Source organism: Leptinotarsa decemlineata, unplaced genomic scaffold (assembly GCF_025532065.1).
Source record: "Leptinotarsa decemlineata unplaced genomic scaffold, Ldec_3_MD MMD2_tig00003192_RagTag_RagTag, whole genome shotgun sequence".
Lineage (NCBI taxonomy): Eukaryota > Metazoa > Arthropoda > Insecta > Coleoptera > Chrysomelidae > Leptinotarsa > Leptinotarsa decemlineata.
The window spans coordinates 2,445,610-2,467,091 of NW_027412582.1; the positions used below are offsets into that span (position 1 = coordinate 2,445,610).

The following is a 21,482-nucleotide window of genomic DNA, read 5'->3' on the forward strand; positions in this document are numbered from 1 at the left end:
TATTTTTAAGAGAGATAAATTTGTTTGAGCCACAATAAACTCTTGCGAGTTGCGGTGTAGGGTCGAATAGACCCACTCTCTTTTGACCACACCTTACCACTTGTATTTGTAACTAATGTTACTGCAGTTTCGTCCCAAGAGAACGTATTCAAATGAATACAGTATTCGTTCTTATAGGACTAAACGGCAGTTTAGTCCTATAAGAACAATTGGTAAAATACATTGTTTTTTTTCTTCTCATTTTTCATGATGATATTGTCATTTTTTAGCAAGCAAAGAACCGGTCAGACTTGAAACAATAAGTAATTCAAACAATTTATACTTTTTTATTGAAAGAACACAGTTCTGACTGACAAACGTACAGCTATCAGTTGTTTTGAGAAGATTTTTCTTCCAGTTTGTGCCTTAAAGTACTTCTCTGCATGATCTGCACCTCTTGTGAAGAGTTTATTTCGAAATTATTTGATTTCTTTCTTCATTTGGAAGATTCCTAAATTTTTTTGTATAAAGATGGAAAGGTAGAAAGCCAAAATTTTTCCGTCGTAATGTGTGTAATTCAAATATACCTATTTAGCTATTTTTGCTTTTGTGTTTATAATGTACAGTAGAATCTCACTAATCCGGTACTTCAATAGACGGATACTTCCAATAATCCGGCACCCTCTCCCAGCGCCTTCTTCACTCTTCTACGCCTATGCGCTCCGTCGCCACGTCGTTGTCTAGCAGTCTAACCTCAAAACTTATCACGTTCACGTGCGAACGTATTTACCAGTTGTTTTGAAGTAAGAATAAGGTGTAGTTGAAAATATTAAGTAAACCAAAACACAAGATCTAATATGTTTTTCTCTATCATCCAGTAATTCGAACATTCCAATAATCCGGCACCCTCAAGTTTTTAATAGTGCCGGATTAGTGAGATTCTACTGTACGTACTATTGAATAATTGTGAACCGTACTCAGTTTTCGAAGACTTCAAGTAGATTTAACACTGAAATGGTTTTTTCTCAATATACGTTCTGCATAAAGAAGCATTATGAATGTTTTTTTCATGAATTTTCAAATTACTACTGTGACTAAATGACTTCAAGCAGATTTTACACTTAAATGGTTTCTCACCAGTATGGGTTCTTTCATGAGATTTCAAATGAGAACTCTGAAAAAATGACTTCGAGCAGATTTTACACTGAAATGATTTAATTCCAATATGAGTTCTTTCATGTCTTTGCAAATTATCACTACGAGTGAATGACTTCAAGCAGATTTTACACTGAAATGGCTTTTCACCAGTATGGGTTCTTTCATGCATTTTCAAATTAGCATTCTGCAAAAATGACTTCGAGCAGATTTTACACTGAAATGATTTTTTCCCAGTATGTTTTCTTTCATGTGTTTTCAAAATATCACTACGAGTGAATGACTTCAAGCAGATTTTACACTGAAATGCCTTTTCACCAGTATGAGTTCTTTCATGCAATTTCAAATTAGTACTCTGAAAAAATGACTTCGAGCAGATTTTACACTGAAATGGTTTTTCACCGGTATGGGCTCTTTCATGATATTTCAAATTACCATTTTTAATAAAGGAGTTCAAGCAGATTTCACACTGAAATGGTTTTTCCCCAGTATGAATTCTTTCATGAGCTTTGAAATTACTTTCTTCAACAAATGACTTTAGACATATTTTACATTGGAATGATTTCTCTCCTGTATGAGGTTTTTCATGTTCTTTCAAATGACTTCTCCAAATGAATGATTTCGAGCAGATTTTGCCTTGATAAGGTTTCACAATTTGATTGTTTGCAATGCCAAAGTCCTTTTGACATAATGTTGATGACTTCTTTTCATTGAAGCTCTCTTCTTTCTTCTCGATGACTGTTTCATGCTCTATTTTAACAAAAACGTTCCCAGAATCTGTGAAAAAATTACAAATTTATAAAAAATCATTTGTTTGAAAATAATATTCATTTTTCACTTATTTACTGTCAATTTTACCCCCCAAAAAGGAGTTAACTTTTGGTATTCTACTATTCAAATAGTTCATAACCAGTAAAAAGTTTGTGAAACAAATTTATTGATTGTTGTGTAATGTGTCTGGAACCGACTATAAATTTATACAAATCGAAAATTTTCAACTTTTCATGAAATAAGGAAATGTATATAGTAGGTAAGTGAGTAATTTATTCATTTCATGTCATTCAACCATTCAGTTACATAATTTGATTTCCCTGCAATTTACAATTCAAATCATCATTAATAATCCTATCATACAACCATGTATTAGACAATCTGTAGCCACCTAAGCTAGGCTTGTGTCGTGGCTGTTACAGATTGATATTGGTTGTGTTACATAATAAAATAAATAAATAAAAGCTAAAATAGGTCGTTTGGTTATATATTACTGTCTACCTTACTAGGTTTAAAACAGCAGTTGGGAGAATGATGGCTAGAGGAAGGTAATGAGAAGAGAGAGAGAGCGCAGGTAATTTAGCTCAAACATTTTCAAAGATATCCTGCAGTTGATCATAATGATTTCTGATGAAAACTTTCAGTATCTTCTTTAATTTACAATAATTATTAATATTTTTCATATGGAGTGGTAGCTTATTGTATAATTTTGGACCAAAATAAGTTACAAATTTCTGGTTATAACTCAATCTACAGCATGGTACTGTAATTCCTTGTTTGGAGGTCATTCGCGTATTATATTTATGCGTAATGATGTTAATGGGGTTACTACAAATCCATAATAAACATTGATAAATGTATAATTTTCTGACTTTGAACAAACCAATTTGTTCGTAGAGTAACTCTGTAAATATCTCCTATCCTTTTTCAAGGCGTCAAGATTATGTAGTGATGTTTTGAATAAGCCACCCCATACTAAGATGCAGTATCTAATCATCGACTCGACCAAGGCACCGTACACCGTCAATGAATGAATGAATCAACCCAAATCAAATCAAAATATGCTTTATTACCCAAGATATAAACATCTTATTGGCAAAGTCTAGTAAAGTAAAACATGTATAAGGGACAATTAACAAATATAAACTATAAAATAATGCTTAAACACCGGAGCAGAGTATATGGACAGAACAATATTAAGTCCAGCTGAACAGCTACAAATATAAGTACATGAATTTATGAATATTAAGTAAACGTAAATATATAATTCTACATAATGAACATTGATAGCCATTTTGTGTTGGTTTCAATAACTTGTTTACACAAAGCTACATGTCAATTATTCGATAGAGCCTTGGTAGAATTCGTCCACACTATAATAGGGCCTCCCAACAAGGTATTCTTTCACTTTCTTTCTGAATTTCTTTCCATTATATATTCGCCTTAAATTAATGGGATGGTGGTTAAATAACTTCTTGCTATTGAAAATAATAGAATTTTGTGTAAGGGCTAGAGAAGGTGTGGGAAGGGAAACGGAGTAAGACTGACGTGTACTATAAGTTGCGGTGTTCCCAAATTGATTTTTATATTTTTTGTGGATAAGACACACTGTTTCCAAAATAAAAAGACATACTAAGGTCAGAATTTTTTGCTTCACAAATAATGGGCGGCATGAATCCCTGTAGCTAGCCTTGCATAAATATCTGATGGCTCTTTTTTGTAGAGAGAATACCATATTGAAGCGAAATTTTGCACAATTTTCCCAGAAACAAATTCCATAACGTAAATAGGATTCAATTTGTGCAAAATAAACTGATCTCGTGATAGTACTGACCAACTCTCTTCCAACAACTCTCACTGCATGACATCCTCCTGCTAGTCTTTTACATAAGTAGTCGACATGGAAATCAAATTTTAGATTTTCATCAATGAAGAGCCCTAAAAATTTGTTTTTCTCCAAATTTTCAATTTTTACATTTTCCAAGTGTACTTCCCCTATGTTACATCTAAACGTGATCACCTTTGTTTTATCGATGTTCAATGATAAGAGATTGGAATCACACCACTCTTTAACCGTTCTTATGTCGACGATGATTTGATCAAGTAAATTGGAGGATGTATTGCTATGCCAGAGGATAGTGTGAATTTACCACTTATGTTAACATGGACCAAGTCATTGACATAAATGAGAAACAACACCGGTCCCAAAACGGAACTTTGTGGAACCCCACTGTCAATGAAGCGTTCCTCTGATGAAATTCCATCTAATAGAACATTCTGCCGCCGAATGTTCTATTAGATGGAATTTCATCAGAGGAACGCTCTGGAATCCTAATATACACGGCTACATACAATAATAATAATGATAATAATATACAATAATAATAATAAATCAGTTAACAATAATAATATGTCCTTAACCAACAATAATAATAACTAATAACTAGAGTCATACATATGACTGTAACCTAACAATGTTGAGAAATAAAATAGAAAAGGAAATAAAATTCAAAGTTAACTAACTTAGATAAGACTATACTAACAATTTAAAACATACTGATAATAAATGTTAGGGTTTAAGACTACTGATGTTCTGCATCATTGAGTCTTTTCCTACAAAATTGTGTTTGTTTTAATATAGTTGTTTAGTTTAGATTTAAATATATAAATACTTTCGCTTTGTTTTATGTCTCTTGGCAGCTTATTAAAATGGTTTAAACCTTTATAAAACAATATTTTCATTGAGCTGGTTAATCTGCATCTTGGCAAGTGAAAAAGATAACTATGTCTTGTCTCGTAGTTGTGAGTACTATCACGATAAATAATGAATTCATCAAAATAAGATGGTAACATATTATTAATAGTCTTAAAAATAAATATCATTGTTGATCTATAAAACCTTTCTTGTATTGATAACCATTGTAATGCGTCGAGCATAAACTTTATGCTTGTATAATGATTACATTTTAATATGACTCTCATTCCACGATTTTGTAGTTTTTGTAAAGTCGAAATTTTGTTTTGATCACACCCATATAGTAATGTACTACAATAATCGAAATGAGGCTGAATGATTGTGTTATATATAGTGACCTTGGAAGAAACTGACAAATGATAAGAGATTCGAGTGAAAAAGTAAAGTTTCTTTGAGATTTTTTTAGTTATGTATTTGAAGTGTGCATTATAAGATAAACAGTTGTCTAACATGAATCCCAGGTATTTAATTTCGGTTATAAATTCTATTTTTTCTTTATTAATTTCCAAAGAATAGTAATTTATGTTTATATATCTAATGCTGTGGTCAGAATCATGGCTTTTGTTTTAGACACGTTTAGTTTTAATTTGTTGACATTCAAGTATTTATGAATCTCCTCCAGGCAGATATTCATTTTTGTCAAAGCTATCTCTAAATCTTTATGAGATGTTGTTCACATTGTATCATCAGCAAATAAATTCATAAAGTCACAATTTTGACATAAACGGATGTCATTAATATATATAAGAAATAGTAAAGGGTCCAAGACACTTCCTTGAGGTATCCCAAATTTTTGCGTTAATAGGAGATGAGAGAACATTACCCACTTTAGTGATTTGTCTTCGATCGCTTAAGTAGTCCTTAAACCATCCTAGCACTGTTCCTTTAAGACCTATAGCTTCCAATTTTTTCATTAATATATTACGGTCAATTGTTTCAAAAGCTCTTCTTAAGTCTAAGAATACTGTTACAACATAATCTCCGTTGTCAATAGATTGAGTCCATTTACTAATCGTAAGTTGTAAAGCCGTTTCACAAGAATGATTTTTCCTAAAACCGGATTGATTACTTATGAGAATATTATTGGCCTCAACATAACTTAGGAGTTGATCGTATACAGCCATTTCTAGTAGTTTCTCCATTCCTGGTAAGGTGTTTACTGGACGGAATTCTCCCGCTTTATTAGTATTAGTACCTGGGAACAGGTACTATTATGCTAGTTTTCAGGTGCTCAGGAAATTGCCCATATTGTAGAGAGATATTTATAAAATGTAACAAAACATGACCAATGACTCCAAACGTAGCTTTAATAAACTTGATATCTAAGATTTCTGTTCCAGATTTATTTTCCAATCTATTAACAATTACTGTAAGATCTTTCAATTCAAGTTGATTAAAACTTTCGAAACTAGAGACCGCCGTAATTTCACCTTTCCATGAAGTAGTAGTCTTAATTGATTTAACAATTTCTTCTAAGCTGGATTCAAAATATTTGTTGAAAGTTTCTGCTATTTCAGCTTCATCTCTAAGGATTTTTACTTGTCCTTCTCCTTCAAATTCAATATTGTTTGTGTCAACTGTATTAGACTTAGTATTAATTAGAGATTTAATGGTTTTCCACATAAGTTGTTGGTTCTTAGAGCTTGAATCAATTTTATTATAATAATATTCTTGCTTTTTAGTTTTCAGTAAATTAACTACATAGTTTCTTAGACTTTTATATTTTTCCCAGTTGACTTCACACCTGTTGTGTTTAAAAATTTGGTATGCTTCATCTTTTTGCTCTTTGGTCGATCATGACGCCTAAATGTTCGATAGTATTTGTTTTACATATTCGAGAACATCTACAGTTTTGGTTTTCTGTACACGTATATTTGTGAATCGTAATGGTCGTAATGGTCGTAATGGTTCTTGTTGAAGAGAAAGTTATAAATTTAGTTTTATCTATGTTGAGACCCAATATATTATTACTTAGCCAGTTATATATCGTTTTCATTCCTTTGTTTGCGTTTTCGTATGTTTCATTCCAAGTTCGTCCCACAAATACTACAGCAGTATCATCGGCGTAGGATAAGAATTTTCCATTGAAATGGCTGATATTGAAAATATTGTTTACATAGAGCAAAAATAAAATAGGGCTTATTACTGTTCCCTGAGGTACGCCCATGCCGACGGGTAGCGGATTACTATATAAATTAATAATTTTTACTATCTGAATTATGTTAAATGAGTAATCTTTGAAAATTTCGAGAGGCATTCCTCTATCTCCAATGTCCTGTTAGGCTGAAAGAGGATATCATGATTGACGGTGTCGAATACCTTGGCTAAGTCTAAAAACACAGCGATTCATTTTTCCTGATCCTGAAAATCATTGATAACATTGTTTTCCAATTCAAAAACTGCTCCTTCAGTCCATTAATTTTCTCTGAATCCATATTGAGATAGTTTTTTATTTTATGTTAATCTTCAGATTTATAAATCGGAGACGTGATAGAATCTTTGAAAGCGGAAGGACTTTTACCAGTCTAAAAAATTGAGTTGAAGATATGACATAATGGCTTCAATAGATAGTTTTGAAATGTTTTTACGAAGAATACTGAAGTTTTATCTGGATCAGGTGAAGAATTGTTTTTCAAACCAGAGATAATATTTGTAGTTTCAGTTACAGCATGCAAGAATAACGAGTTTTTAATGCTTCTTTCAATTTCCGATGTTGGCTGGGCCAGTTATTCTATTTTTTTCGACATGTTTTCACCTACATTTATAAAGTAGTTGAATTTATCTGCTACTTCTTTATCTGAGCCACATATTCGGTTTCATGCAGAGACTTGGACTGTCGGAAGACAGTGTCTGTCGCCTCTGTCTGGAAAATGGGGAACCAGCAGAGCATATACTTTGTGCCCGCCTCTGGGGACCGAATCAGGTTCTTAGAGTTCGGCAGAGCCTTACTGACCTGAAAGACCACTCACCATACAAACTAATCGGCTTCGTTAAGAAGCTGGGTTTATTTGTCCGAGTGTGAATAGCAGTGAGCCATAATAAACCCTTGAGTAAGCCAAGCGTCATCCAAGTTTTCAATTTAGTGAGTTTTCTTGTATTATTTGATTTAATTTGTGTACTACTATCGATTTGTAGTAAAACTTGGTTAATAAAACATGTGAAAGCTAGTTCCAGTGCATTTGTTTGGAATACTGTTTCCAAAGTTTCAGTGCACAAGACGTGTTTCAATGTATTGTTGTCGATATAAGAGTTGGGTTGGATATTGCGGGAGTTTTGTCTTTGAATTTTTTTGGATTTTTATTCGTTTCAGTTTTAATGGATAGTAGTAAGGTATCATGGTCACTTATATCAGTTTTGAAAATATGTCTATTTCCCTTTTCTTATATATATTTTCGTTATTAATTTTAATATATATGTAATCAATCAAACTTGGACCTCTCGTTGGCTTGTTTAGAAAAGAAAAAATCCTCCCTCTGCCAGCAGACATATGTATCTGTTAACCGCAGTTTCTGCTAAGTTCAAAATATTTACATCTATGTCGCCCATGAATATGTTCACATCGCTCATATTTTGGGTTGAGAAATAGCTCTCTAGATCCAATAGATATATATCTAAATTTGTTGAGAAGGACCTATACGAGCATGCTAATGAGTATGTGATGTTATTGATTTCATATGATATTTCTATTAAGTTCACTTCAGATAAGTGCTTTATGTGATTGTATAGTGTACAGTGATTGTTCTCTGAGACCGAAAAATATTTACAAGTGGTACAAGCTTTTCACAGAAAGCTGAAAACATGTGATTCTGAAGATTTTGTTAATTGAGATGGAATGAAAAGTATCAACTGGTAGAGGAATCAAAAACACAAAAATTATGAGAATGTTCATTCCAGTGTGGAAATCATAGCAGCAAAAACTTAGCAATGAGATTGAAATCACCTGATCATATTGAATGAGATTGGAAAATTGAATAGAGGATAAAGATTTCTACTAAGTTTTTAATTTGTTACAACCAGTTTCAGTTTGTTAAACCATTCTCAAGTTTACTATATTCTACTACGTCTATATTCTCAATACCTATATTCAACATGAATTTCTACAAAATAAATAGTTCATCAATGAAACATCAAACTACAGTACCTGTGGTGTGTTTTGAATTATGAGTCACATCTTCACCCTGTATATCAATGAACTTATTGTGAGGGCCTTCACTTATTTCTTCTATACATTTTTCTGATTTGGGTTCATCAATGACACTTTCATTTTTAATCTGATCTATATAATATTTTTCTTCGAAGTTATGAGTAACCGTTTCAATACCAAACATATATTGTCCAGATTCAGGGACCACTTCAGTTTCACTTGTTTCACATTTCATGATATTTGTTTCAAAAACCATTTCATCCTCAACAGATTCAAGCTCTCTCTTAATTATTCTTCCACAGGCCATTATCTTTGAACAAATACAATTTGTTGTAAACGACAAAAATTTTTATTTTTATAAATTTTGTCAACACTGTTGAACAGAAATAATGTCGTTCTACCTCTTCTTTTCTTGTTTATTCGTGGTCCAACACAGCCAAAATTGCTGTCTCAGATAAGAAGCACCCCCAGGATGGGTTAATCTTGAAGATGTTGTTTTCTACATGTTTGGAGTGCATATATATATATATATATATATATATATATATATATATATATATATATATATATATATATATATATATATATATATATATATATATATATATATATATATATATATATATATATATATATATATATATATATATATATATATATATATATATATATATATATATATATATATATATATATATATATATATATATATATATATATATATTATAAATAAAAAATGAAACAATTAGTGGACACAACACTCCAAAAGTGGGGCAAACCGCGGACACGTGTTTCTGGCTATTGGCCTCATCAGCGCGGTGTAGCCAAGTGTAAAGATGGGCAACACTTGTTTGCAGAAATCAGGAAATAACACATATGCACGGAGTCAACAACAGAAGCCAACCGCACATTTGTGGTTCCAGTTAGAAGACCTAGAATTCCCAGGCTACATCTAACATGACCACGTAGGCAGCTATAGCTACCTGCCAAGTGTAAAGATGGGCAACACTTGTTTGCCGATCTTTACACTTGGCTACACCGCGCTGATGAGGCCAATAGCCAGAAACACGTGTCCGCGGTTTGCCCCACTTTTGGAGTGTTGTGTCCACTAATTGTTTCATTTTTGATTTTTATATCATACCCACTCGATAAAATCTTTCTTTGTATTTATATCCTGGACCCGGATGTCACGCAGGTAGCTATAGCTGCCTACGTGGTCATGTTAGATGTAGCCTGGGAATTCTAGGTCTTCTAACTGGAACCACAAATGTGCGGTTGGCTTCTGTTGTTGACTCCGTGCATATGTGTTATTTCCTGCTTTCGGCAAACAAGTGTTGCCCATCTTTACACTTGGCTACACCACGCTGATGAGGCCAATAGCCAGAAACACGTGTCCGCGGTTTGCCCCACTTTTGGAGTGTTGTGTCCACTAATTGTTTCATTTTTGATTTTTATATCATACCCACTCGATAAAATCTTTCTTTATATATATATATATATATATATATATATATATATATATATATATATATATATATATATATATATATATATATATATATATATATATGATGTGTTGTTTTTCCGGGTGTTCATCCGTTGTGTATTATTCATCATCTCAGATGGCATTATCAAGACGAGTTACTGCTTCGCTTCGAGAGTTACACCTCTCTCATGATCCCATATGTCCGTACCGAATTACCTACCTTCATGCCTGATCATCGGGTTTCTTCGATATTTATCGTGGTGTACCTTAATACACCCGTTTCTGAAATTGTACTCGCTGCTGTTATAGTGGTAATCATTCTCTTTAATCTACACATAGGAAAAGCCTTGACTAGATATCCAACTCGTGTATTGGTTTGAGAATGGTTTTTTATTTTATACTAGTACTATGTTGCTGTATCGCTGCTGTTCCAATATTTTGACAGAATCAGAATCAACGAACTTGGGAAAAATTGTTCTACAGCGTTATCTAGTGGCGAGTTACAGAAAAATTGACAGCCTTCTCTATGAAAAATTACTTATTCATGTCAAGTTTCATCACGATCGGTTGAGCGATGTAGAAGTTTATCACTTACCAACCAACCAACCAACCAACCAACAAACAAACATCAATTTTTATATATTAGATATTTAGACTCCCTACAGGACAATACTTTCAGATCAAAAACGTATTGATAAAGCGCAGTACCATTCATCATATACGCAGTAATAGGAAAAGTACACATTTCGTCTCTTTGATCTATAGACTTGTCAGGGCACCGACATTGTTTGATAGATAGATAAATAGATAACGAATAAGTTTTGAACGAAATTACTCGATTTGAATGCCAATAAAACACAACTTCTCCTCGATGTATTTTGATAGAGCAGGAAATGACAGATCTGGAATAAAACACACCTGGCAGTCTGTCCTGAATCTAGAACTTTTTTTCTTCCATTTGACATTAATATTTATACACTGATTTATTATTCAAGATATTTCTTTTATTTACTGAATCATTTTTAACAAAATACACATGCAATATGTATATCAATAACAAAACATATAGGAAATCACTTCTTTAAGATTATCCATCCATTTTGGCTGTGCTGGACCACAAATAAACAAGAAAATAAGAAGTTGAATGACATATATCGACATATGGACTTAACCGGTTTAAGGTTATGTCGATGTTATATCTTTTCAAAAATGTGTTGACAAAATTGAATAAAAAATAAAGAATTCGTCGTTGAAAACTAAACCTCTCTGTTGAAAGATAATGGCTACTGATGATTGTGAAAGAATAATTAAGAGAGAGCTTGAATATGTTGGGAATGATGTGGTTTTTGAAACAAATATCATGAAATGTGAAACTAGTGAAACTGAAATAGTCAGTGAATCTGGACAAAATGTGTTTGGTGAAAGTATCATTGATGTTTACCTTGAACCGAAATCAGAAAAATGTATAGAAGAAATAAGTGAAGGCCCTCAAAATAAGTTCCTTGATATACAGGGTGAAGATATGACTCATGATTCAAAACCCACCACAGGTAATGTAGTTTGATGAAGGTTTTTTTGCATTCAGTAGTTTTCCAATCATGTTCGATTGATGACCTATTTATTTTGTAGAAATTCATATTGAATATTGGTACTGAGTTGAAGTCAGTAGGAGAATGTAGTAAACTGTGTTTACTTGAGAATGGTTTAACGAACTGAAACCAGTTGTCAAACTATGAAAACTTACTAGAAATCAGACAAAAGTTATCTTTTTTATCTTATATCAAATTGTCCAATCCCATTCTATATGATATCCACACTGAAATGAACATTCCCGTTATTTTTGTGGTTTTTGATTCCTCTACCAATTGATACTTTTCATTCCTTCTCAATTGACAAAATCTTCAGAATCACATCTTTTCGGCTTTCTGTGAAAAGCTTGTACCTCTTGACTCAGCGTATAATCACCGTATGTCACAATTAACATTTCAAGTGTTTTTGAACAATGAAGAAAAGAGAAATGAAACTTTCTATGTTTTTTACCACTTTTATTTGTAACTAACGTTACTGCAGTTTCGTCACTTTTATTTGTAACATTAGTTACACATACCAACATAAAAAAATATTGCTAATCAAATATATGTAGCCTGCGAAATTTGAACATTCACATTCACAACATTATTTTTTTAACAGACTTTGTATTTTCTTTGTTATTCATACTTTGTATAATAACTAATTTTGGATTATTTATGCAAATATATCTTCCTCTGATCTGCATTTATGTGAGGAGGGTACAACTGTTGATCCGTTTCGGTGAACCCAGTTCTGAATTTGATGTATATGGTACATACAGTTGTATATAAAAGGTTCTAACTTAGTTGAAATATTTAGTTTTAATCATTGGATGATGCTAACTTGTTTAGCGAAACTCACGCCGGGAGAGAGAGAGTGCTTTATTTATAGTGTGTAAAAAAGACTTTCATTAGATTAATTTTATGCAAGGCATTTCAATTCTACCTATCAATCAAAATAGTTGATAATCAATTACAAAAACTCTCCTCAGTATTAATAATTCATTTTCCCTTGAATTTTTTTACAATTCATTTTTAAATTTCTAATCAAATTTTGAATTTTTTATTCATGAAACCTCTGGGAAAAAAATATTATGTATAAATATACTTTGATTTGTTATTAATCTGTTTGATTGAAAAGTTTGAATTTTTTGGTTACTCCTTTTTGAGGGATAAAATCAACAGTAAATAAGTGAAAATTAAATACTATTGTCAAACGAATAATTTTGTATAAAATACCTAATTTATTTGTATTTTTTTCATAGATTCTGGGAACTTTTCTGTTAAAATGGAGGATGAAATGGTCATCGAGAAGAAAGAAGAGAGCTTCAATGAAAAGAAGTCATCAGCGTTATGTCAAAAGGACTTTGGCACTGCAAACGATCATATTGTGAAACCGTATCAGTGCAAAATCTGCTCAAAATCATTCATTTCGAAAAATCATTTGAGAATACATGAAAAAACTCATATAAGGAAGATATCATTCCAATGTAAAATATGTCTAAAGTCATTTGTTGGAAGAAGTAATTTGAAAGCCCACAAAAAAACACATACTGAAAAAAAAACATTTCAGTGTAAAATCTGCCTGAAGTCATTCACTCAAAGTAGTAATTTGAAAAGACATGAAATAAGTCATACTGGAAAGAAATCATTTCAGTGTAAAATCTGCCTGAAGTCATTTATTCTAAATGGTAATTTGAAAAGACATGAAATAAGTCATACTGGAAAGAAATCATTTCAGTGTAAAATCTGCTCGAAGTCATTTTTTCAGAGTGCTAATTTGAAATCTCATGAAAGAACCCATACTGGTGAAAAGCCATTTCAGTGTAAAATCTGTTTGAAGTATTTTATTCATAATAGTAATTTGAAAAAACATGAAAGAACTCATACTGGAATTAAATCATTTCAGTGTAAAATCTGCTCGAAGTCTTTCATTGATAGTAGTAATTTAAAACCACATGAAAGAACCCATACTGGTGAAAAGCCATTTCAGTGTAAAATCTGCTTGAAATCATTCACTCAAAATAGTAGTTTGAAAACACATGAAAGAACTCATACTGGAAAGAAATAATTTCAGTGTAAAATCTGCCTGAAGTCATTTATTCAAAATGGTTATTTGAAAAGACATGAAATGTCATACTGGAAAGAAATCATTTCAGTGTAAAATCTGCTTGGTCATTTTTTCAGAGTGCTAATTTGAAATCTCATGAAAGAACCCATACTGGTGAAAAGCCATTTCAGTGTAAAATCTGTTTGAAGTATTTTATTCATAATAGTAATTTGAAAAAACATGAAAGAACTCATACTGGAATTAAATCATTTCAGTGTAAAATCTGCTCGAAGTCTTTTATTGATAGTAGTAATTTAAAACCACATGAAAGAACCCATACTGGTGAAAAGCCATTTCAGTGTAAAATCCGCTTGAAATCATTCACTCAAAGTAGTAGTTTGAAAACACATGAAAGAACTCATACTGGAAAGAAATAATTTCAGTGTAAAATCTGCTCGAAGTCATTTATTTAAAATGGTAATTTGAAAAGACATAAAAGAACTCATACTGGTGAAAAGCCATTTCAGTGTAAAATCTGCTTGGTCATTTTTTCAGAGTGCTAATTTGAAATCTCATGAAAGAACCCATACTGGTGAAAAGCCATTTCAGTGTAAAATCTGTTTGAAGTATTTTATTCATAATAGTAATTTGAAAAAATATGAAAGAACTCATACTGGAATTAAATCATTTCAGTGTAAAATCTGCTCGAAGTCTTTTATTGATGGTAATAATTTAAAACCACATGAAAGAACCCATACTGGTGAAAAGCCATTTCAGTGTAAAATCTGCTTGAAATCACTCAAGTAGTTTGAAAACACATGAAAGAACTCATACTGGAAAGAAATAATTTCCGAAGTCATTTATTCAAAATGGTAATTTGAAAAGACATGAAAGAACTCATACTGGTGAAAAGCCATTTCAGTGTAAAATCTGCTTGAAGTCACTTATTCAAATTGGTAATTTGAAAACTCATGAAGAAAAAGATTCATAATGCTTTTTTATGCAGAATGTATACTGAGAAAAAACCATTTCATTGTAAAATCAGCTTGAAGTATTCAAAAACTCATAAAAATCGGAAAAATTATTTCATTCTGCTAGGTTATTTTTTGATAATTTGTTTTGTGGTATAGAAAATCGTGAAGTTGATAAAATAAAATTTATTATCTCAAAATATAAAATTAATAATAATGTCTTTATTTTTTAATCCTCGGCAAAGTCCAGTATTAATACTGCTCTGTTTAACTGAGTACCATTTACAAATACCATAGTAAGTTCATTATAAACAAGCAACTATAACTAAATAATTATACTGGAATTACACACACATTATGAATGTACAGAACATTAAACAGATTGAATTGAAAGTGATATATTTTGGAGAGAGAATCATTTTTGGGAAAGATTTTGGCCTTCTACTTACTTCTCCATCTTTTTACAAAAAATCTGTGAATTTCCCAAATAACTGAAGAAAGCAAATAATATCGAAATAAACTCTTCACAAAGATGTGCAGATCATGCAAAGAAAGAAAAAGTCTTCTCGAAACAACTGATAACTATAAATTTTATGCTTTGTCAATAAAAAATTTGTTCTTTCAACAATAATGTATAGAGGTAATTCGGGAGGATTGGGACGGCGGGTGGTCTGGGACACACCTGTTTGTGATTCGAATTTACCGCAAAATTCACATTGTGGCCATGAAATTATGATCCGTTCTTAACTTCCGACAGTTGACTCTCAAAACAAATAGAGTGAGGACATCGTTTTGTTATCCTGATCGCTGTACATCCATTGGTAAATTCTAGCAGTATTCAACTAGAGAATATTCCTAACCCCATCTTGGTTTCAAATACTTGATGACAACCAGATTAAACCAAGATCATTTGGAGATGATAATGTTCACATATCCATAACAATTCTAATCAACTTTGTTGTTATCATTTCCAGCACTTTTTGGGATGATGAGAGCTGCAGGTGGATGCAATACTCGTGAATCAATTCAAGTTGGACAAATATCCCTTCTTCATATTGGAGATCTGAAAGAAAAAAAGCAAAAATTTATATTCTATATTGAAATAGAAGAAAATATCTCCGAAATTTTTTCTGTGGATATGTTGCAAAAAAAATTAAAGGCAACACCAAATGTGGAGAATGTGTGGATTCGATATTGGGGAAGGGAAATGAAATATTCAATTCCCTCATAAGAAACAAGAGCAGGAGATTTTTAACGTTTCCATCACAAAAAATTAATAGCATTCTTCACGATGTTGAAGCCACAATATCAGGTGTTTTTGAGAGGGAACTTAAAAGAAATTGCCTTTCAGTAATTTTAAGCAAACTGTAAAATTTTTCTCCCAAAAATATTGTAGGCTGTGAACACCACAAGGAAAAATTGTCAAGAGAGGTACTGAAGACATATTTGATCTCTGGATTGAATATCTACTGTGCTAAAGAGCATAGTGTAAGAGCCCTCGAAAATTAAAATTTTAAAAAAATACAATTCTTCTGCGAGTAAAATTTTGAAAAATCTGAAAATATCTGTTGAGATATTATATTCTCATCAGCTGTGTTTTTTTTTTTAATTTAACTGAATATTTTCAAAAAACTACCTGTATCATAATTGATGGTCAAATCATTTGAAAAAAAAGAACTCTTTTACACACTCAATATAAAAGGTTGTAGTAAGCAATTAAAGTATATCAGAAGACATTTCGTATTTGTATTCTAAAAGAAAATAAACTATTTTCTTTCCAAGGTCAAGTTCTAACAATAAACGGCAAAGCATTGGAATTCACTGCCTTAGAAGGTGTTCCTTTAGGCTTGCAATCTGCATAAATTCAACCATGATGTTCTCTGAATATTACAGAATTTTACTTTTCGTGGGAACCTGAATATAAAAGAAATCCCATCACAAGGAAACTGGAAATTAATTTACCACTGGTAAGGACATTAAATACCATTTCACCTCAGATCGATAAGAAACTAACTTAACTTTTGAACGGTTTAACGTAGAAACATGAAAAAAACGTTTGGGGGCTATTACCGATACTATTTTTTGAAAAGAAAAACACATTGTGATTGCTCGATAGATGGCTGGGGGAGGCACTTCAACATTTTTCAAAATTTTAATTGGCGTGGGGGTCAAGTGTCAAATTAGTCTATCAGTGATGGCCTGCACATGAAATCATAGCAAAAAATATGACTCAATGAAATCAAATTACAATAATAATGGAAGATATTTGAATTAAACTTTGTTCAATTTATGCTGGAATTGTAAATTTCAATAACCATAATTACAGAAATCTTATAAAGTTCAATATACTTTTACAGACAATAAATAGTTCACATACTTTCTGAACCAAAGAAGTTATTCAATACATCTGATGTTCAATACATCCATTGTAAATTAATGAATTTTGCCTTGTAATTTCTCTCAAGTTATTTGCAGAACCCAAAGGCTTGCAAGAGGAGTTCAAGGTGGGACTGTAATGCTATTTCTCTTGAATGATTTTGTGTATGTAACGAGATATGTATGTATAAGAAAATCAATGTCCTGATTCATGAGTAGAACTGCTGGTGTGATATACATACATCCATAGTCACTATGAGTAGATGTATTTTGCTTGAATATCTATTAGAAAACAACTGGTTTTTCTACACATTACATTGTTTTTCGTATATAAACCGCTTATTCCAAATTTTATGCATCAAAGAGGAAACTTTTTTATTATTAATTAAAAAAAAATAGTTAAAAGTTGGTGCTTATCAAAAGGATCTCTTAACAGGTAATCGAAAAGTTCTACAAAGAATTCACTGGGAATATTTCTTTGTAATCTAGTGAATTATTCAGATTTTGAACATTAGGAAGGTCCTCATTAAATTGTTTTATAATTTTTTTTTATCTCACTGGTATGTCATCACCTCATTATTCAAATCATTTTTAATTAATATTCCGTAGTTATTGAAATATTTGTTGTTTCATGAATTCATAACGGTATATAAAGATCAAGATCTTCAGATGATGTGGTGCTGCAGGTTTTTCCGGGTTTTCCTGCAGCTGAAAAAGCAAATGCGCCACTGGAATCAATGAAGTCGCCCCGGAGCGCCAATTAATTTTTATTTTATTTTTAATGTCATGAATTATAAATTTATATTAGAGATAATTGCTTTTGATTTTTGTTCTTTTTTTGAAACGTTAAAATATTTCCAATGATTTTTTTCTGTATTTCCAAAAATTGAGAGACTTCTGAATGACTTTTTGAAAAGAATGATGTTTAATGCACAAAACCAAGGACTCGACACAACTTCCCCATCATCCATCATGGAATTCCTTGTGAAGCACCAACTTCTATCACAAATAACTTTTTTTTGTGACATTCAGAGTAAAATAGGTTTTAATTTGTTGCATACTTCTTGTGACACACTGCATTTATATATAACATAGTTACACATTAATTATCTCATGTTTTATTGCTGAAATGTTCTTCCTATCATATTTATTTTTTTGGGAAGTTTGCAAATACATTTTGGGAAAATGAGGAAGTTATTATTATTTCTCACCTTCATAATGATTTGACCTGTATTATATGTATGTAAATTGTGTGAAAATTAAAGATTATAGACATATTCAGCTGATTTTTCAAATGAGTAGGTAATTATTGTTTGTATATTGGTAATAAAACTGATTTCCAGTATCAATAAGTGGAAAATAAAAATGTTTTACTGTTTCTTGCACGCTGTTGATTCACTTTTCTTGATGCAATAAGAATATAATGGAAATAAAATAAAAAAATGTAAGGAACCTTCATCAGATTCTTGCAGGAAATATTGTAGTTCTATGAGTTGTGAAATAAATAAAATATTGCTATCACACAAATAAGAAATTTCATGTTCATGTTAGCTTCTGTCCAAAATAAAACGAAATTTTTCTGGAAACATAGAGTTTGAGACCTCTGAGGCTGGATAAAGAAGTTTTTCCATTCCAATACCATACCAAAAACATGTATTCAAGTATATAATTTTTATACTTACCACCTGTTTTGCGGAATTCGTTCCGATAAACAACCAGTGTCAAATATATAATAACATCTGCCAACATTTCTTGGGTTGAAATATCAAGAAATTACATGAAATTTCTTCAAAACTTTGCTTGGGTTGAAACTTCAACGAATAATTCACCAGAACTTAGACACTTATCTTTCGATTTAATATACTGACAATTCGTCAATAACACTTAAAACACACAAAAAATTCATTAACTCACTTCTTAACTTATCATAAAAGTACAGTATGAAAAATGAAAATATAAATTCAAATACACCCTGTGTCCTGTGTGGTCTATAATTACAGTTTACTGTAATGACTGCTTGCGCCATCTGAAACGGCGTTGATCTCTGCTAATCAAGTTAGCCATAAATCCCTCATTTTACCCCAAACTTTTGCAGGTATGAGTAGATATACCAGGATTTTTAGACATTTTGACAGTGTTGCCGATTGGCGGATAATTATCCGATTTGCGGATAATTTGAAGGGTTGGCGGATAATTTTCTCACCCTGTCGAAAATCGGATAATTAGGATCCGACTGAATGTTTAGACTTGACAACAGCGATATTTCGTGTTGAAGCATAGGGTTGAGATAATGAGATTCTGTGTAACGAAGAATTCTATTGTCGAATTTCCTTTATTCCATGAAAAGTAGAATTCTGTAGTACATGTTATCCCATCGCAGTGCCCGTCACGCGAGAGATTCCGCTATTCACTATCAGATGTCGCGTATAGAGCGGTTCTCCCCACACTGAAGTTCCATTTTCATAATATTTACCTACGCAATTGATAATTGATTATTGTTTCGGTCGTTTAATGATTTGAAGTGAATAGAAGTTTTCAAATAAGTTGTTCTAAATAAAAGCGTTGTTGGTTGCTTCATTTGCACATCCTAAGGAAATAAAAAAAAATGTACAAGTGGCTTATTGATCATAAGGTAAAACTTTATATGCTAATATAAGTACTATTTTTTGTTGTGGGTTTTAGAAGAAGGAAAAACGGATACCAGAACTACCAATTAAGCCGTCTTCAGAGGTTGTGATCGGGAACGAAAAGCCAAAGGCAAATGATCAAGAGAAACCAGGTTGTAGTACCGTTCCTACCACAACCTGTGATAGACCTAGGGGTGCCGATAAATGGGGGGAACCTTCGACGTCCTTTGCGACAGAGACAGAGCAAACCTCTGGAAATGATTTTGTGAGTATTTTTTCATAAAGGTACAAATAATCTACTGTTTATTAAAACAAAAATATTTGGAATAGATAATTCAGTATTACATTCGTTTATTTTAGGCTGCAATTTCTCAACCAGAAAGAAAAAAGAAAAAAATTGGAAATCCTGGAGAAAGGGAAAAGAAGATTGGCTTCGTACTTTCTTGGATCAACAATCCCAAATTTAAGGGTTGGTTGGAAAAGTCTTCAAAACCAGCAGGTCGAGGAACAGAGTTTGCCTTTTGTAACGTATGCAATATGGATGTGGTAGCTCATAAAACTGTCCTTATTAAACACTCGAATAGTGAAAAACACAAATTAAATTGACAAAAAGTGTCTACAAGCACCAAGATCACAGAACTTTTCACGGAAAACAGCGAAGAAATTGCCGTCAGAATCGCGGAAATAAAACTTTGTGCCCTGTTGGCTACAAACCAAATATCTTTTTTGCTGATGGATACTTTGTGCCCACTTTTAAAAAATATCTTTCATGATATACGTAACTTTTTTGTTTTTTCAATCTTTTTTTTTATATGTTAATGCTACCAAAGATTTTTTTAGTTAGAATAGATGTATTTTAGGTAAACTTGTTATTTTTTTCAATCTTTTTTTTAGTGTATTTCAATGATACCAAAGATTTTTTAGTTTGAATGAGAGTATTTTCTGTAGAATGTTCCTTTTTTATATAAATAAATATGAAATAACTAATTTTTTTCATTATTGCTTCAAAATACCTATTCCTGCCTTCTATTTTGTACGAAACCTGAATATACAGTATTGATTTACTATTTTTGTTTGTTTTCAACAAATCGGATAATTTCGGGCAAAATCGGATAATTTCGAGTCCAGAAGAGGATCTTTTCATTCTCATCCATTGGCAACACTGCATTTTGATATCAGCCAAGCAGAATTAGAGAATAGAGACACTTATTTTAACCATAACAACGATAATATGGAATAGGAAGAGAATGTGAAGTTTCTTCATTATCAGAATTTGAGTCTGAAAATGAAGAGGGATATCCGCCAGGAAAAAGAAAGAGGATTTATAAGCAAAAGTTTCTGGAAGAATGATAAGAAAAATTAAAATTGATTCAATCCAAGAACGAAAAAACTTTTTCCAGTGTTTGTAAAAAACACATTAGTGGTAGTGTAGTCCATCTAAGGAGACATAAAAACAATATGCAGCATTCATTTAGGCAAAGGGCAGCTCACTCAACTCCATTGATTACAAGTTTATTAGCAAAAGGGGTATCACTAATCAGTGATGATGTAGAGGGCAGAATTGAAAATGGTCATGGATTTTTTTTTCTTGTTTCATGTA

At 31.8% G+C, this 21,482-nt stretch overlaps 3 protein-coding genes across 11 annotated transcripts in view; 2 read left to right on the forward strand and 1 right to left on the reverse strand.

The window, feature by feature from the left end:
- Window positions 1-220: 220 nt before the first annotated feature.
- On the reverse strand, window positions 221-9,340 carry LOC141483246 (uncharacterized). The gene is made up of 2 exons (XM_074177735.1): window positions 8,802-9,340; window positions 221-1,911 (listed from the first exon to the last, which is right to left on the reverse strand). Exons 1-2 carry the CDS (start codon window positions 9,109-9,111, stop codon window positions 983-985), a joined length of 1,239 nt encoding a protein of 412 aa, XP_074033836.1. The 5' UTR covers window positions 9,112-9,340; the 3' UTR covers window positions 221-982.
- A 1,282-nt stretch (window positions 9,341-10,622) lies between these two features.
- The window catches only part of LOC141483248 (uncharacterized), a 403,587-nt gene continuing 392,727 nt past the window's right edge, over window positions 10,623-21,482 (forward strand). For 6 of the 9 annotated variants that reach the window (XR_012465981.1, XR_012465976.1, XR_012465979.1 and 3 more), the window contains exons 1-2: window positions 10,635-11,840; window positions 13,124-16,846. Coding sequence is in view for 1 of the 9 variants with exons in the window: in XM_074177738.1 (XP_074033839.1) it covers window positions 11,570-11,840; window positions 13,124-13,929 (1,077 nt within the window). In the remaining 8 variants the exon portion in view is untranslated. Of the gene's footprint in view, window positions 11,841-13,123; window positions 17,539-21,482 lie in introns of those variants that run through there. The other 3 variants (XM_074177739.1, XM_074177740.1, XM_074177738.1) reach the window with 2 other exon arrangements.
- On the forward strand, window positions 19,393-20,843 carry LOC141483253 (uncharacterized). Its single transcript, XM_074177745.1, has 3 exons — window positions 19,393-19,887; window positions 19,938-20,147; window positions 20,243-20,843. The coding sequence occupies exons 1-3, from the start codon at window positions 19,861-19,863 to the stop codon at window positions 20,486-20,488; spliced, it is 483 nt and encodes a 160-aa protein (XP_074033846.1). The 5' UTR covers window positions 19,393-19,860; the 3' UTR covers window positions 20,489-20,843.